A 17,641-nucleotide genomic window follows, 5' to 3' on the forward strand; every position below is an offset into this window, starting at 1 on the left:
TTCCAACTGAGCCAAACAGGTGCCTTAGTTTGCTGTATATTTGGCCAAAGTTCTGGCCCTACAGAAGGCAAAGGGAGTTTTGTCAGTTTTGGCGGGGCCAGGATTTCACCCCTGGATGACACAACCTTGCGACTGAGCCCAGGCAAGGGGCAGAGCTAGCTGTTCTGCACCAGGAGCCCTGGGATGGACTCAGGGCTTGTCCACACGGAGACTTAGTGTGTGGCCAGCCAGGGCGTGAATGAACAGCATACCAGCCTGCTGCACATTAACTGACCATGTGTATCCTGCTAGCGTGCGCGAAAAGATCTGCACACTGCCATACGGCTGATTTATAAAGCATCTGATACGGGGCCCAACAAAAATCACCCTCTCCGATTCATTCAAATCACCTTGGACTGTCAGTGGGAATGAAAACTAGTGAAAGGGTCCTAAAGAAAACTGGCTTTTAGCTGACAGCTTCATTAATGATCTAGAGGAAGGAGCAAACGCAGTTTATACGAAATTATGAGAATAGAAAAATAAAATCAGAAGGCCTAACAAGACAGGACGAATTGACAGAGCGGGAACAGCATGAACAGAATCTGGAAAAATGCAAACCTGAACATCTAGGAGAAATAATTTGGGAAAAATGAGGCTGAATTTCATGGAAAATCTTCCTGAGAGCAAGATCAGTAACCACTACGGGATCAGCGACACCCTCCTCGCGGGGCACATCCCAAACAGGACCTTCAAGACCTAAGTCTTGCCCCTCCCCAGAGGTGAGGGGCAGCTCACCGCTGGCATGTCAGAACACTAGGTCAGTCGCAGGCAAACCCACTGTTCGTTACAGGGAAATAAATGAGCCCTGCCCCAGTGAGATGGAGCGATGAAAGGTGCATGCAAGGAAAGGCAGCTGACTCACTGCCTGGAGGGATGAAGAAAGAGAGAGGGTGAAAGGAAGGATGAAAGAGAGCAAGAGTCACTTACACTTTTGCTTCTTCTTTTGTTGCATACGTTACGTTGACAACGGCCGTTTCTGTGTCTGTGTTGACTAAGGGAAAAGCAACACACGCTGGCGTTAGTTTGTGGACGGAGAAGGTCCTCATCACCTTTTCCTGGGTGACAGTTGCTAAGCCTGTCACCTGTTCCTGGCCAGGGGTGGGCTTGATTGCTCTTTACAGTGAGAGGCTGGGAGGGATGCTATTCCCCTGGGCCGGATGCCTGTGATGGTGGGCTTGGCTAATCTTTGCTCACTGGCTGATCTGCGGATACTAAGTTCAGGAGTAGCTGGGTGTGGGCCTGGCCTGCGTACCAACCTGGTCATAGTGGGGTGCGTGTTGCTCTGTCTGGCCGTGGGCAGAGGTGAATGAGTGCCCACTGTTAACTGTGATGAGAGCTCCAAACTCATTTCCTTTGTGACCTGGTCAGCAGTTTTTAACCATCATCTCTAGGTGCCGCACCAATGATTTAATGTTCTCAGCCCGTTACGCTGGTAAATACTTCTGCTCTTCGATGGAAGAACACCTGCATCCAGGGGAGGATGAGCATCCATGCATGGTTAATGCAGGGCTCTGCCTACTGCTGCAGGCTAACAGAAGGGACTGCTTCTCTCCAGGAGTTCTTGGAGACATCTCTCTAGCCCAGCTTCGCCCCATGGCCAGGACGTTTTGTATAGACACTAAATTGCTAAAGGGACCTTTTTTATTTCCTACCATGGGTGAGCCAGGCAGTCCAGCCCTTTGATCACTGCTGTCCAGGCTGGCAGGTGCTGGCTCTGTGCTGCGTGACACAGCTGAGGAGAGCTGAGCATAGCTAAGTGAAGTGGCCCGGAGAACAACAGAAAAACAAGATGCTCCTGGTTGGTGTCCTGTGGCTTTACCAGGAGCCCAAGTGCCCCCCATGCTGGCTCTGAGCAACTGGTGAATGGCTGCTTGAGGCTCTCTCTCATGCCCCCAGGGGAAGATTCACATTCTTGGTAGTGCAGGGGCTCAGCCTGGGATTCCTAGCGGAGTGCAGTGATGCTAGAGAGCCATCTCTACCCTTTGGGAGAGAAGCAAAGCTCTTATCTGAATCAACAGCAGTTGCCGGGAGCTAGGAAGTGCCAGGCAGCGCCCAGGAGAGGCCCTGACCTGCTGGGGCGCTGGGGAGGGTGCTTGGCCAAGCTTCTCTGCTGTGTGGCTGCCTGTGCCCCTTCCCTTCATGTCCTGTGCTGTCTGGGGAACCTGCCCCTCTGCCCCCACACCTCATGAAACATCCCAGGGCTTTCCCCAGCCCTCTCCCCTGTCCGGGCGGGATCAGTCAGGAAGGTCAGTCTGTGCTAGCCTAGTCATCACCCTTTACCCTACGGTTCCACAGCCTTGAGGGAGCAGCACCCTGCAACGGCTGGAGAGATGGGAGTCTTGGGTTCTAATCCAGCCTAGGCCACTGATCTGCTGTGGGATCTTGGGCAAGTCACTTAGACGATCCATGCCTGGGTTTCTCCGCCTGAGCATCACACTTCCCTAATTCACAGAACTATTGCAATGGCTAACAGAGGCTCAATGTATCTCAGAGAAAAGGCAGTAGACAAAGGCCAAGCACTGTTACTGTTATGCAGTTACAGCACCCCCTGGTGGCAGGGGTGGGCAAACTTTTTGTCTCGAGGGCCACTTCTGGGAATAGAAATTGTTTGGGTGGCCATGAATGCTCACAAAATTGGGGTTGCGGCGCGGGCTTGGGTTGGGGGCGCGGGCTCTGGGGTGGGGCCAGAAATGAGGAGTTCAGGGTGTGGGAGGGGGTGCAGGCCCTGGGGTGGGGCTGGGGATGAGAAGTTTGGGGGGCAGGAGGCTGGGATCGAGCAGTTTGAAGAGTGGGAGGGGGAATCAGGGCTGGGGCAGAGGGTTGGGTTCTGGGAAAAGGCTCAGGGGTGCAGGCTCCAAGCAGCGCTTACCTCAAGTGGCTGCTGGAAGCAGCGGCATGTCCCCTCTCTGGCTCCTATGCGGAGATGCGGCTCTGCATGCTGCCCCATCCGCAAGCACCGCCTGTGCAGCTCCCATTGGAGTGCCCAAGGGGGCCATTGGGAGTGTGTAAGGGCCGCAGCAGGGCCACGTTGCGGCTTCCGGCAGCCACATGGTGCGGCCCCCAACCCTGTGCCCCGGCTGAAGTGGGGCCACGTTGCAGCTTCCGGGAGCTTTGTGGTGCGGCCCCCGACCCTACACCCTGGCTGGAGCATGGAGCAGGGCAAGCACAAGACCTTGCTCCCCAGCGGGAGCTCGCGGGCCGGCTTAAAAAGGCTCATGGGCCCTAATTTGCCCATCCCTGCTTTAAAGGGTGGTTTATACTCAGAGGCTGATTCCCAAAGCTGCCCAGGGGACCTAGATGCCCTTGAGTGGTTTGAGATACTCAGCCAGAGTGCCCAGTCCTGAAATCCCCTCTCAGGCAAAAATCCCACTGACTTAATCGGGCCATTTATCCTGTGGCATGAATCTGATCCTGTTCTAGGCTCATCTCAACAGGGAGCCTGGGGGATTTCTCCTGCACAGATCTCTCAGACGCTGCCAAGAGCTCACACCTGATGCATCACTGATGACACAGAGAGGGGCTCCAGGAAAGCTCTGATAAACACCTTGTACTCTGAGTACAGAGTACAGAAAAGTCTCATTAAAAATCAGCCATAAAAATACTGCTCCTGTCCACTGTGTGCAACTGCCCCTGGAACGGCCTAGGAGAAAGCTAAGGCACCCTTTTAGTATGCTAACGGGGCTTTTGGGACATGCTCTGGGTAGCTGCTAAGCCCTGCATCCCTGCGGTGCAGTCTTGCAAGATCATGCATGCTTGTGCGCACACGCGTGTGTATTGCCTTGGAGAACGCTTTGCAAATCTCCATCACTTGCTTGAGCACAATGGGGCGCAGCTCTGATGAGTGCAGGACTTTGCTGTGCCCCCAGGACCAGATTCTGGCAGCCTCATGTAGGGGGGAGGAGGACTTTATTCCGCAAACAGACCCAGCAGGACGGCCAGAGAAATGAAGCACTCCTACTGAACAGCAGCTAGTGCTGATGGCAGGATCAGGCCCCAAACAACCAGTGGACATGGCTTTATCAGATGAGCCCAAGCGTTATCAGCAAAAGCCGAACCACTGCCTGGTCTCAGGCGGGCCTGGGGCCTGCCCTGTGTTGGCAGCCCCGTGCCTGGCAATGTGGATGCACGGAAAGAGGGGCTGGCCGGGTGAGGATAGGTTTGGGGGATCCCTTGGCAGTCCAGGTGCTGTCTAGATGGCTTCTGGATTCCAATGGCCTCTTTACTGCGACCTGCACTGCTCCCGAGTCAAAGGGCTGCTGGCCAGTCAGCTCTGGTCTGCATGACAGCCAGAATCCCAGATAACGGGGCTCACGGCTGTGACACTGAGTGGGCCCGTGTCCTGCAAGGCGGTGTGCCACCATCCCAGCTCCACCCTGCGTGTCCTCCTAAGCGGGGGTGGGGGGGGTAGGAGGAGCGGATGATGCCACCTACCCATTTCTTACCTTGTTCCACATTCTCTACAGTCCCATACTGAGCTAAAAGTCCATCTAGCACCTGAAAGAGAAAGCATCAAGCAATGCAGGGTGAGTCAGTCTGAAAGGGCTCCCAAGGTTAAAAACTTAGCGATAGGGACCCTCCCCTGTGCATCTGGCTGACTTGGGGAGCAGAGCAGAGCTCTGGCTCTACCTACACAAGACAAGTATCAGAGGGGTAGCCATGTTAGTCTGTATCCATGCATCTGAAGAAGTGGGTTTTTTACCCACAAAAGCTTATGCCCAAATAAATCTGTTAGTCTTTAAGTTGCCACTGGACTCCTCATTGTTTTTACACAAGACAAGTGACTGGCTGCGGACTGTGTCTCCTCAGCCCTTGTCGCCTGAGGTTCAGCATGCCCGGCTGCTGGGCTGGATGGATCAAACCACTTTCTTGGAGGAAGTGCTGACAATGGCTGGGCCTGGCCTTCTGAGTGGGGAAAGACGTCCTTTTCCTAGTGTCAATATACACTCAAGCCCAAATGAACCTGCAGTTGAGTCTCTCAAGCACACTGCCCCTATGGCAGCTATTGCTGGCATCAGAATTTGACTCGGCCGCCTCCAGACCTTCTGGGTCACCCCAGCGACCGTCGCCACGGCAGGAACAGAGGGGAAACGCCACCTCCAAAGAAACCCCGGAAGATGCTGGAGATGCTTCCCCAAAGCCCATCATGTCAGCTCCATGTGGGGTCTGGCTTTGGCAGGGTGATGGCAAGGAACCCAGGGTGCTCCCCAACATGAGCCACTCCCCAGCCTGGCACCTGGTACCAAGCAGAAGCAGCAGGTGGATTATTTCCACAGGGCAGCTCCTCTCCCGGGACTGCAATGCTGTAGCCACCTTGAGGAGATGGGCCATCTTGAGCTATAGCCAAGCCACACCCACACCATGCACCTCGGGCTAGGAAACACAGTGTCACGGGAATAGCCTTCTGCAAAGGCTGCTTTCTGCTTCCCTCCTCAAGACCCTGGGAAGATGCCACAGGACAAAGGTCAGACTATGCTTGCAGCTCCTGCCCAGCCTCCAACGTTTGTTCAGATGCAATGACAGGGGAACTTTGTAGGAAGTGGGAACCTACTTACCTCCCACTGTAGGTGAGGGGGGATGTTCCGGATCTGAATCTTCCTGCTCCTGTAAAGAAACCAGCACAGATTAGCCCAGACACCACTCCAGCTCCTGGGCTGCCCAGCCAAGTAGCTATCCTGGTCCGGGGTGCGTGGTACCTCGTGCCTGGGGGGAGACTTTTAGGAAACGCTGCTGAAGCGTTCGGGGGAAAAGAATCACTCCACACCCACTCTGGCCCTGCTCACTGCCCTCTGGCCACAGCGGCTAGGCCCCAACCTGCCTCTCAGAGGAGTCACTCCCATTGCTGCTGCTGCACAGGGCTTCCCAGACAGCTCTACAGATGAGCCAGAATACCCAGTAGAGCAAACTGCCTCCAGCCAATGGAAGCGCAGAACCGATGCTCGGGGCAGGGGCAGCGCGCTGAGTTCCAGAGACCCCCCCTTCCTAGGAGCTGGATCTGCAGGCTGCTTCCGGGGTGCAATGCAGAGCCAGGACAGGTAGGGAGCCTGCCTTAGCTCCACAGCACTGCCAACCACAGGGTCCCTTTTTGACCAGGAGTTCCGGTCGAAAACTAGACACCTGGTCACCCAGCACAGGTCCAGTGGCAGATACATCCACCCATTCTCGCCAGAGGCCCCAGACACAGCTGGAAGAGGCACGGCCCTGGTGTGACCACAAAGGAATATTCCATGATGCCCTGATACAGTCCTAACCTCCATCCCCAGCAGGCCCGGGGTATTTGCACCCATTCCTATTCTGAAGGCTCAGCTCCTGCTAGGTCGGGTCGGGTCGGCGCATGATACTGCTTTTCACATCAACATGTATTTCTAGCAAGTTCCCATCCTGGAGAATCTTTGGCTGCAGCCACATGAACCACGGCTCTGGGGCCTACCCTTAACGCGGCTAAGAAAAACAACCCTGGACTTCCAACCACACCTTGAGCGACGGGCTGAGCCTTACCCTGCGGTATGAGGTCTAAGAGCCATGCAAACCAGCAAAGGGAGCCCCTGAGAACCCTGGGGTACGGAGGTACAAGGCCACACAGGGCGTGACAGCTCAAAGCCAACTGTCTCCACAGTATTCTTGCCAGCAAGTTAAAAAAGTATCGATTGGATGAATGGACTACTATAAGGTGGATAGAAAGCTGGCTAGATCTTCAGGCTCAATGGGTAGAGATCAATGGCTTGATGTCTAGTTAGCAGCCAGTAATAAGTGGAGCGCCCCAGGGGTCGGTCTTGAGGCTGGTTTTGTTCAACATCTTCATTAATAATCTGGATGATGGGATGGCTTGCACCCTCAGCAAGTTCGCGGATGACACTAAGCTGGGGAGAGAGGTAGATAGGCTGGAGGGTAGGGATAGGGTTCAGAGTGACCTAGACAAATTGGAGGATTGGGCCAAAAGAAATCTGATGAGGTTCAACAAGGACAAGTGCAGAGTCCTGCACTTCGGACAGAAGAATCCCATGCAGGCTGGGGACCAACTGGCTGAGCGGAAGTTCTGCAGAAAAGGACCTGGGGATTACAGTGAATGAGAAACTGGATATGAGTCAACAGTATGCCCTTGTTGCCAAGAAGGCTAACGGCATATTGGGCTGCATTAGTAGGAGCATTGCCAGCAGATCGAGGGAAGTGATTATTCCCCTCTATTTGGTACTGGTGAGGCCACACCTGGAGTATTGCATCCAGTTTTGGGCCCCCCACTACAGAAGGGATGTGGACAAATTAGAAAGAGTCCAGTGGAGGGCAAAGAAAATGATCAGGGGGCTGGGGCACATGACTTATGAGGAGAGGCTGAGGGAACTGGGCTTATTTAGTCTACAGACGAAAAGAGTGAGGGAGGATTTGACAGCAGCCTTCAACTACCTGAAGGGGGATTCCGAAGAGGATGGAGCTCGGCTGTTCTCAATGGTGGCAGATGACAGAACAAGGACTAATGGTCTCAAGTTGCAGTGGGGAGGTCTAGGTTGGATATTAGGAAACACTCTTTCTCCAGGAGGGTGGTGAAGCACTGGAATGGGTTACCTAGGGAAGTGGTGGAATCTCCATCCTTAGAGGTTTTTAAGACCCGGCTTGACAAAGCCCTGGCTGGGATGATTTAGTTGGGATTGGTCCTGCTTTGAGCAATGGGTTGGACTAGATGACCTCCTGAAGTCTCTTCCAACCCTAACCTTCTATGATTCTATGAAGTGTGGGAAGAGAGGGGGAGGCAGGACAGGCCGCAGAGCACAGGGTGCTGCGCTAGCCAAGCGAGCTGCTGTTTTCTGAACCGCTGGGTATGTGGTCCCAAGCATGGTAGCAATGCAGCCTGGAGGTATCACAGTCACGGAGCGTGCCAGGGACTCTCTCGGGGGAAAGTGCACAACCTCCATCAACCTCCACACGCAGAATCCTCTGACCCGAGTTTAGTGGTGCTCGGCCATCGCTGCTTTCTGGGAATGCAGAGCCTGCAGTGGACCCAGCCCCCAAATTGGGAATCTCTTAGACACCTGCTCCTGGGTAGGCAGCCCAGGTCAACTCCTCCAGACGCTCCCAGCTCCGCCTTGTTTGGACAGAACTGCCTACAGCTATGGAAAGGCCTACTCACCCACGCCCCCCACTGGTGAGGCACAGAGACAGCAGAGAGAGAAGCCAAGGTGACTGTCGCCTGAGCACGGCTAGCATGGCAACCTCATGGCATGGAGCCCTGGGGGATCCCCCAGAGAGACCCTGTGGGGTGCTGGACCACTGACCCCAAGGCCAGGGAGAAACAGAGCCACCAAACAGCAGCCCTGTCCGCCCTGGCTGCTCCCTGCTGCTCAGTGCTACTGCAGGCAGCTGGGAGATCTCAGAGCGCAAAGCACTGATTGCTTCCTACTGCCAGACGGAAACCATCGACTGTCTCAGACCCAGACGGACAGGGGACAAGGAAATTAGTGGTGCTACCTGAGCCGTTTCACCACACCCTCCCGGGTCTCATTACCTGGCACGAGGGCTTGCAAGAGGGCAGTCTAAGGGGGAGGGTAGAGATCTCCATCGATAGCAGACACGGCTCCTGTTGCTGGCTTTCGCCAGCCAGGATGGGTAGGTCCACACTGCAGATTGTTGCCTGCAGCTCCCCCAAGGCTCCTTCCCGCAGTCTCCTTTCGTGTGCGGATGGGATCTGGGGTTCCCATGCTCTGGGAACAAGCACCGAGGCTGGGCCTCTTTGTCCCACGAAGGGTGTGTCTAGATGAGATTTGGGGGCCCTGTGTCCAGACTAGCATCTAGAGTCATGCTGGTCATCAACTGGCTCAAGTTCAAACAGGGCCAGCCCGGCCCTACCTCTCTGCTCTTTGTAGCCCCAGCGGCCGAGTACAACAACCCTGGGCCTTTGCAGGCCAGGCTGAGCAGCCTGCTAGTCTGGGAACTCCAGCATGTCTGTCCCCCAGCCCCTGCGTGGATGTCTCCCTGCAGAGTCAGCTGGCTCTTACCCAGATGTTGCTCCTAACCCCACTCCCATCCACACGCAGAACCCTCTGACCCGAGTTTAGTGGTGCTAGCTGCCCTGGCTGGGATACTGGCTAGAGCCTGGGTGCTGGGTTCACTCAGGCTGGTAACCAACCCGCTTTGCTGTCAAACGCAGGCTAAATCACCAGCATGCTGCCAGTCCAACAGCACCTTCCCACAATCCCTGCTGCGTGCCCAGAAGGGCAGACATGTTCTCCCACAGTGCACTGGGAAAGACTCAGAGTGACTCAACTTAATGGAACACAAAGAACTGTGGGATATGCCCTCTGAAACTCTAGCAACACACCTGGGGGAAACGCAGCACAACTGAGGACAGTAATGGGCTTACAACCAGGTGCTCAGAGCCGGAGGCCAATTCCCCTCACTAACTCTCCAGCCAGGACGTAACCTGTGAGATGCGCCACCCCCATGATTCCCCTCACCTACTCACTTGTCTCACAATTAACATGGAGGAAAAAATCCCAACCCTGCCCCTCCCCCAGCTGCGAAGCAGTAACCCCCGTGTGCTAAGGGGACAGGTCCGATTCCATTTTACAGAGCACAAAGCAAACCCAGTGGCAGGGTAAAACGCTGCCTGGGTGTTGTGAAGGAGTAAAAAGAGAGCTCCAGTGCTCCCAGACAGTTGTCTGAGAGCAGGAGCCTTGTCTGTTTCAATCTCCTGCGTTCTCCCGAAACCCAGGAAAGTCGATGGAAGGCTGGCAAGGAAACACAGGCATATATCTGCATTTACACACGCACCTGTCCTCTGGGGTTTGGTGAGCAGGTTGCTCCCTGGAGGAGTCAAAATTTTACCAACAATTTGCCCCTTCCTTTGGAGCCATGTGAGAGTCTTCTGCATTGGAACCAACAATGTGGGGCACAGCAAAGGGGAGGACACCCAGGAGGCAGTAAGAACGCTGGGCCAGGAAAACCATGGCAGCATTTCCTTAGACACAACCGCAGCAAGAGCAAATCAGGCAGAGACAAAGCCCATGGCGCTGCGGCTGCACCCAGGGCTGAGGAGGCAGAGGCCTCTAGCTCCTGGAGCCACTGGCAGGCGTGATTTGGGAACAACACATTGTTAGAGGAGACAGGCTGCAGTTGAAGGAAAGGGGACTGGCTAATTTAATGCCAGCCAGCGCAGGGCAGTCATCAGGCACTTAGCAGAGGGTGTGTCTACACTGGACCTGGAGGTATAATTTGCAGCTCAGGCAGACATACCCATGTTAGCGCTGATCCAGCAGTGTGGACAGCAGGAGGGGCTGGCTGCCCCACATACACAGGGATTCACACAGGATCATGCTCTCGGGGCGACCAAGCCATGCCACTGTTTTTAGCACACTGTGGTGGGCACATCCACCTGACCTGGGAATTACGTCGCCAGCTCCCGTGCAGCTGTACCCAGAGAGACCGGGGGGAGGGGGAAGCAAACGTTGTCCAGACTGCCATGGGCATTAGCAAGCCCACTGTGAGACCCCGGCAGAGACCAGATATGGGAGCGTTTACCGCGATGTGGCTAGGCGAGGTCATATCCTGGTGGGCAGGGGGTATAGTGTTGACTTCTTGGTAAAACCTACCAGTGCCTTGCCACCACAGCGGGACAGCTCATGCACACTGGTTATCCTGCTGTAAACCCCACCTCCACCGACGACGTAGCCGGAGACAACGCCACGGCAGTGCCTCGGGCGGAGCTCTCACACGACAGAGATAAGGCATTCTCCACTGAGGGGACCCGACCTCTGCATGGCCCGTTGGAGGAACCGTGACTGGATCGGAGCCGAACCAGTTTCAGAGAATGCTGCAGGGTTCACCTCTGTGCAACAACCAAACCAGGGAAGGATGACCCCTCCAGACCTCCCCAGGCAGGACAAGCTGCTGCACTGCAACAGGGCACAGAACAGTGTTCACTGAAGTCCACTGTAGACAACACTGCAAATCTGACTTCCTAGACACACTATTCATATACCATGGCGATGGAAGAGGGCAGCTAGGAAACCCCAAGATGTCAGAGCCAGCCATGAATTTCAGGGTGTCTCCACCAGCACCTCTCCCTGGGCTTTCTGTCCTGGGTGAGAGCCCCACTGTCATCGAAGTTCAGATTCCAGCCATGAAAGGCCAGTGCTGATGACAGACATCCAGTGACACCATCATTACTAATCAGCCCTCCGGAACAAGCTCATTGGGTGCATCATGACATTAGGACAACACACTGCCTGGAAACGTTGTCGTGGGAGAGAAGCTGGGATGACACAGGTGCCTGGGATCACTCAGGGGCATTGCAGGATGGAATGAAAAGCAGATGATCTCAGTCGGTGGCGGTAGGAAGCCTGGTGGTGTTTGCATTTTATAAAGTGTATCTGCCGTGCCCTGGATACTTAGTAGGTGTTTGCTACGGCCTGACTACGCCCAGCCCTGCACGGGTGTGCCAGGGGTAAGCAGAGCCCTCCTCTCTGCTGCGCATCAGTGCAGAGGCCGAGCAAGATGGTAGCATGCCAGGTGAGCGTCTCCAGCAATGCCAGCTGTCCCAGAGGGCACACAGCCATGGCCCATCCCCACTACTCCATTGGCCAGCAGAGCTGCACCCAGACGGGGGCAGAGGACACGTCCCCCTCTCGGTTCCTGCAATCCTGTGGAGTCTGGGGGGCCCTAAGCCGCCTGTGCTAGGTGCAACGGGCCAGATTTAAGAAGGGATTTCGGTGCCTAATGGGATTTACATAAGCGCCTAAGCAGGTTAGGTGCCTAACTCCCTCTGTCAATCTAGTGCAGTGCCCCAGAAGTGCCTGCTTTAGGCATAGTGCCACCACACCACTGGCCACCAGGAAGCCCTCTCCAGGTACTCATCTCCCCTGCTCTGAAAGGGGAACTAGCATCACCGCAGCTTCTGAAAGCACCTCCGGTCTCTGCAGCAAGGCTGCTGGTTCCTGCTGCTAGCTGAGAGAACCAGCATCGCCTACACCTCCTCCAGGAGCACGGCACTTAGGGCAACTCCTCTGTCCTCCTCCAGCAGTGGGGGGCAGTAACTGTTCAGTAAGAGCATGGAGATCGCAGCACACTAAGGAAACATGGCCTGGCTTTGCCAGTGCCCCGCCATCCCAGGGCACACAACAGGGAGCTGGAAAACTGCCTTGGAAGTGATTCAAACGCCCCTGCCAGCCAAGCCAATGGAAATGCACACCTCCTGCCGGTTAGTGGGCTGTGGGGGAAGGGAGAAGCATTTTCTGTTCTCCCCTCAACTATTTTTCCAACCCCCAAAGCGTTGCTCAGAGGTGGGAAATCAGTTGTGCTGCAAGGAAAACTGGCTGCTTTGCACACCTCCCCTGGATGGGGGACTCACGCCTGGGGCTTGGAGAGCGGCATTTATCCCTCACTCCCCTTCCCAAGGCACAAGGACGACCAGGAGATCCACCGCTAAGCAGAGGTGCCACATGTGATCAGACCCGCTCTACTGCAGAACAGATACCAGGCATGGAAGACTTGGCCTTGGGAGGTGCTATAATAGTTTTACCAGCAGGAGTTTGGGAGAGGCACGGTACTCCTGAGCAGCAGCACCACACAGACCTCACATTTGAGAGACGCAATTGGCACTGACTGCCCCACATCTGCTCCTGGGGGGTATCCCAGTTCAGGGACCTGCACTTCCCCTCAGAGGTCCACTAAGGGCCCCCAATCTCAGGCTTCCAGCTCCTGAGCTATTGCCTTTCCTGGGTGGAGTCCAGTGCCTCTCTCCCTTCTGACTGGGGTATTCCCAGGCTGCAAAGTTGCCTACCTTCAAAGTGTTATCCCCAGCACAGACAGCCATGCTTGCTTTCTCCTCAGAGACTTGTAACCATGATTTCTCCAGGTATGTTACCACCCAGCTCTTTCTAAGCCAGCCCACTCTATTCTTCAGGTAAAACACCTTACAGAGAAGAGATATCCAAAACAATATAACAACCTGCACCCCTGCTAACAGCTCACCAGGCACCAGCCCCTCCCATCCCCCTGGGGACATCTTTGGGGTCACTAGTTCATCAGAGCTTCAGCTCAGAACCAGGAGCCAGTTCATTAGCACCCCCCTCCCTACTTCAGAAGGTATGTCAGATCCAGTCTGGCAAGTCGTATGTTCACATCCCCTGCCCTTAAAACCAAGGTCCCAGGGTCCCTTCCATCTGCTCCCAGGTGCTTTCAGGATTTCTTCTCCCATCTCAAGCCCTAGAACAGTTCCGCTCACTCCTGCAGCCAACGCAGTCAGAGGGGAGCAGCTAGCGGTTCCAACCTGCCAAGGATTCCCCATAAGCACATTTCCCTGAGGCCAGGGGCTAGTGGTGCTTCTGGACTGGCCCTGGTACTGCTGGTCAGTGTCTCCTGGACCACACTGGCAATGCAGAGAAGAGCAGAGAACAGGCTGATTTGTCTAGAAATCCTTGGTTCCGCGGAATCCGTTTGTTTACGCTGACAGAACTGTCCAGCGAAGTGGTTGGAGCACAGTGCTCCACGGACTGAACTTCATTTGCTCTTTTGCCTTCACAGGCACAATTCCTGGGCTTGTCGGGGCTCCACCCACTTTGACTTACTAGTGTCCTGACATGCTGTCACAATGTGAGATGAGCCGCATTAGCGCCCAAAGGCTGCAGTGCCCCCAGGAGCCTGAGGTGGGTGAGATGCGCAGGCAGAGGAATAACTGCAGCTATTCTGCGCTGGAAGAGTTTAGTGTCAACTCTGGGGAGCCAGGTTTGACACCATTGCAAAGGAGCTGAATGCCTACCCACCCAGACCTGCTCATACCACTACCCAGCCTGCACTGGTTAGCTCAGACCTCCGCTAGAGTGTCGATGCTGCTTTGCATATATGCTCAACGTTCTAATTAACATCACTCCATTCACTGAGCATTAAGCTGTGCAGGATTATCCACCACACACCACTCTCAAAGTCAAGGAAAATTCCCTTCGGACTCCTGAGGTGAGGCAGCAGTACCTGCCTAGCACCCTCTACCCATGGTGTGGCATTAAAGGGGGGCCAGACCTTTCCCACAGGTTATTGTCAGTAAGGAGTACAAGGAAAGGAGTGAGAGGGATAAGGGACCAACGGGTTACAAGATCAGGCTTACAAAAGGATGGGAAAGGCCAGTTTAGAACCATGGGCCCAAGAGTGCAAGAAGAAACCCAGCAGCTCCAGCACGCATAGTAATTATTCGTAAGCCCTGAAACATCCCATCTGGGCTGTTTAAATAAAACCCTAATTTCAGCTTTCCAGGCAGCGTCCTGCCTTAGATGCCATCCAGTGGGGCTCTATTTGCAATGTACAACCCCTGGACGGTCATTCCTCGCTCATCTTTGAGCTGGAACTGTCGGGACCTCTCTATGCATTAAGCTACCAGGCAAATTAAGTACATGCTTAGCCTAAAATGAATCCACATGCAGTCAATTGGATTGCACTCCACAGTGCAACATCAGCTGTCAGTTCTCTGCATGCTACAGGCACTGGCTGAAACTCGGCAGCTGGTACCAGTCTGCTTAGGAACGGTTCAGTCGTAGAAATGAGAGCGGTTGGGCTGGTATCTGAGGAGCTGGGAATCCCAAGGCTGCACTCTTCCTGCATTCCCACAGAGTTTCCTGGACAGCAGGATTTCCCCTCTCCATTGAGTTTGTACCTGCATTGAGTAAAACCAGCCTGGCACCAGAAGAATCCAAACACTGGTTATTAAAGAGGGCCAGATCCTGCAGTCCGTACTCCAAGGCATTCCACTGATGTAGGCTTTGAGGATCCGGGCCAGCGTCCCTTTTTCTGGATTCCAGCCAGAGGGCGCAGGGGTAGGAGAATGGGGGCAGCCACTCTGCACATCAGACCCCTGTCTCTGGGTGCTGTGCATGGGGCATAGTGCAGGTCATCTACCCAGGAAACTGGCCAGGAGTGACTTGTGAAGTGACCCCACCCTGAGATTCACACCAGCTTTGTGCCCCTCCTCTCCCACAGCACGGATGCCAATGTGCATGACGCACAGTGCAGCAAAGTGGGGCTGAGAGACAGGCAGGGCCAGGAGCAGGGAAGTTCCCTGATGTCTCCTAGCCAGAGGCAGATGGGAAGGCTCCCTGGACAGTGCCCTGGCAGAAATCCCAGGGTCTCCTAGTGCCCAGCAGTTAGTGATATGGGGGTTGGGCTGAGCCTCTTACTGGGGCATTGTCTCTGGCCCTCGCTGGTGGGACTTTCCACCCCATCTCTCTCCGGCTAGCTAGTCATGGGTGAAGCCAATGAGTTACTGGGGGGCAGGTCGCTGTTCCCGGGGGCACAGGCAGCCCCTTTCCTGCATTCCAGACTGGCATGAGCCTTCTGCCTATTCCACTAACTCTGCCAGGCGAGTCTTTTCCTTGTTACTGATCCGACCCACACTGGACTCACAGGCTCCTTCCTCTTCATCTGCCCTTCTGGCCACCTTCATCTAGGTCCCTTCATCCCACCCCTCCCTCCCTCAATGGCGGCATCACAAAAACCAGCGTGGGGAATGTTAGGAGACAGCTACAGGAACAGAGAACGTGCCAGGCACTTGAGCGGCGAGACGGGAGCGTGTTCCCGAGAGCAGCGGAGTCTCCGGAATTGAGTTACCAAGGTGACAAGTTTCTACCTAACCTTGACCATGAGAATCCTGAGAGCGTTACAGATGGAGCGGCAGGTCTGGTCTCTGGTTCCCCCAGCCCCCTCCCAGCACCAGAGCCCTTGGCAGGCCACGTTGTTCAGAGCCAGTATTTTATTTTACTAAGAATTACCCCAAGCCAGCTAGGCCACTCCCCATGGGAGCAATAGCCGACTAGATCTGCCCAGATCACTCATGAGCGTCTCCATCTCTGCCTTCACACACACGGGGGCAAGGGGAGCAGGCCACCCCACATGAAGCCATCTCTCCTGCCCCACACTCTTCTCAGCGCTGCTGCCAAAAAAGGGCAGGGGCTGCAGTCCCAGCGTGCACACAGATGCGGCCTGGTGGGGTGCTGAGTTCTGGAGCTGGCCTGCCAGTGTCACTCTGCGGGCTCCGAAGGACACGGCCTCAGACGAGCCTGGAGATGCTGGTTATAACAATCAGAACTGGGCTCTTAATCTGCTGAAATCCCTCAGAGGAACCAGCCACGCGGCCTCAGGCGGCAACACAAGGAGGGGAAGGGCAAGGAAAAGAAACCAGAGCGGAAAGAGCTTATAGTGGCAGCTTGAGCCATGATCAGGCGTGGAGGGATGGCACAGCTCGAGGTCAGGCCTTCCCACCCCTTGGGAACAGGGTAAATTCTTCCCCCTACCAAATTCTTGGAAAAGCCCCTTGAACCTCTCAACTTTTGCACGTGAACTGCGAGCTGAGGAGAATGTCGGATGGCCTTTGGGGGGAATCAGAGATGGCTCCGGAGAGATGAGGCTTAGAAAACAAAGCTGCTCGCTCTGGAGAGGTGACCAAAAGAGTTGGGCAACTTTCATCGCTGGGAAGAACCCTGGCCTACAAACTTCCCATCAGTTTCCTTCAGGAGCCTTTTGCTAGATTGAACACACAGGGCTAGTTCTGAAAGCCAGGGCCCTTATTCTGAGAGCTGTTCACTTCCAAAACCAGCCCACATGAATTCTCTGCCCGCCTTTGGTGAACTTTAGGCCATTTGCCCAAGGTCCGACAGGCTTTCCCCCATGTAGATATGTCCCCCATAAAGATATGTCCCCCTTTGCATGCTCTGCAAAGCTGGAAGGCCCATAAGGACTTCTGCAGAGATTATAACGCCTGCAAAACTGTGGCCACAGAGATTACAGGCTGTGTCTGAACTCCTGCTCTTCATGAAGAGCTAAACTCTGCCACCTTTACTCACGGCCAGCCGAATCTTAATCTGCATGTGGCCCAGTCTACTCACAATGTAAGGTACTGCTCAGAGTGAGTGGCAAAGGGTAGCTCATCGCTACAGTTGTCTCCAAGTTTCCTCCCAAGCCCAACCTGAAAACGCACAGCTGGAAGATACAGGAATTCTCCATCAATTTCCAGCAAACCGGTGGCAGAGGTCTGAGTTCACGCAGACTGCCCCCGTTACGCACACCCGGTAGTGTCTTACACTCTCTTTGGTGGGACCACTCACCGAGTAACGTGCTACTCATTATGCAGCTTCCGACTGACATAAACAAATTTGCCATTGGGATGGCGAACCCATCGAAATGTCACAAAATGACAGACCTGAATAGGTCAGAAAAGTTGTCCCAGTGCAAGTTCAGGACTTGTCTATGCCTGCAAGCATGCACGTGCGTGAGAGAGAATGAACTTGCAAGCTCTGCCCAATTCACCAACCTAGCTCCATTTTTTTCCTCGTCATACTCAGGAAGGTTTATTTTTCTCAAGGAAATTCTATTAGACCTCTCCATACAGGCTAAGCAACGAATGCGTAGCACAGCAGATGCCGTTCGGATTCGGCAACAGAGGAGAGCTGTATTGAAGCCCCGTTGAAGTTTGCGTCCATTAAATTTCTATCAAAAATTCTCCCAGCACAACTGAGGAGTCATTCCCATAACTCCTTTAAAGAACAACAATCTCTGATCCAAAACCTCCTGCAAGTAAAACATGCTAAGTCTGAACAAAAACACTTCTGCCATAGAAAGTTGTGATTAGTATAAA

General features: G+C 54.6%; 1 protein-coding gene across 2 annotated transcripts in view; it reads right to left on the reverse strand.

Moving 5' to 3' along the window:
- The window catches only part of IGF2BP2 (insulin like growth factor 2 mRNA binding protein 2), a 104,132-nt gene that overhangs the window by 39,866 nt on the left and 46,625 nt on the right, over positions 1-17,641 (reverse strand). For both annotated transcript variants that reach the window (XM_048863175.2, XM_048863176.2), the window contains exons 3-5: positions 5,592-5,640; positions 4,482-4,533; positions 967-1,030 (exon numbers count right to left, since the gene is read on the reverse strand). In XM_048863175.2, the coding sequence (XP_048719132.1) occupies positions 967-1,030; positions 4,482-4,533; positions 5,592-5,640 (165 nt within the window). The remainder of the gene's footprint in view (positions 1-966; positions 1,031-4,481; positions 4,534-5,591; positions 5,641-17,641) is intronic.

This window comes from Caretta caretta, chromosome 9 (genome assembly GCF_965140235.1).
Source record: "Caretta caretta isolate rCarCar2 chromosome 9, rCarCar1.hap1, whole genome shotgun sequence".
In the NCBI taxonomy this organism is placed as follows: Eukaryota; Metazoa; Chordata; order Testudines; family Cheloniidae; genus Caretta; species Caretta caretta.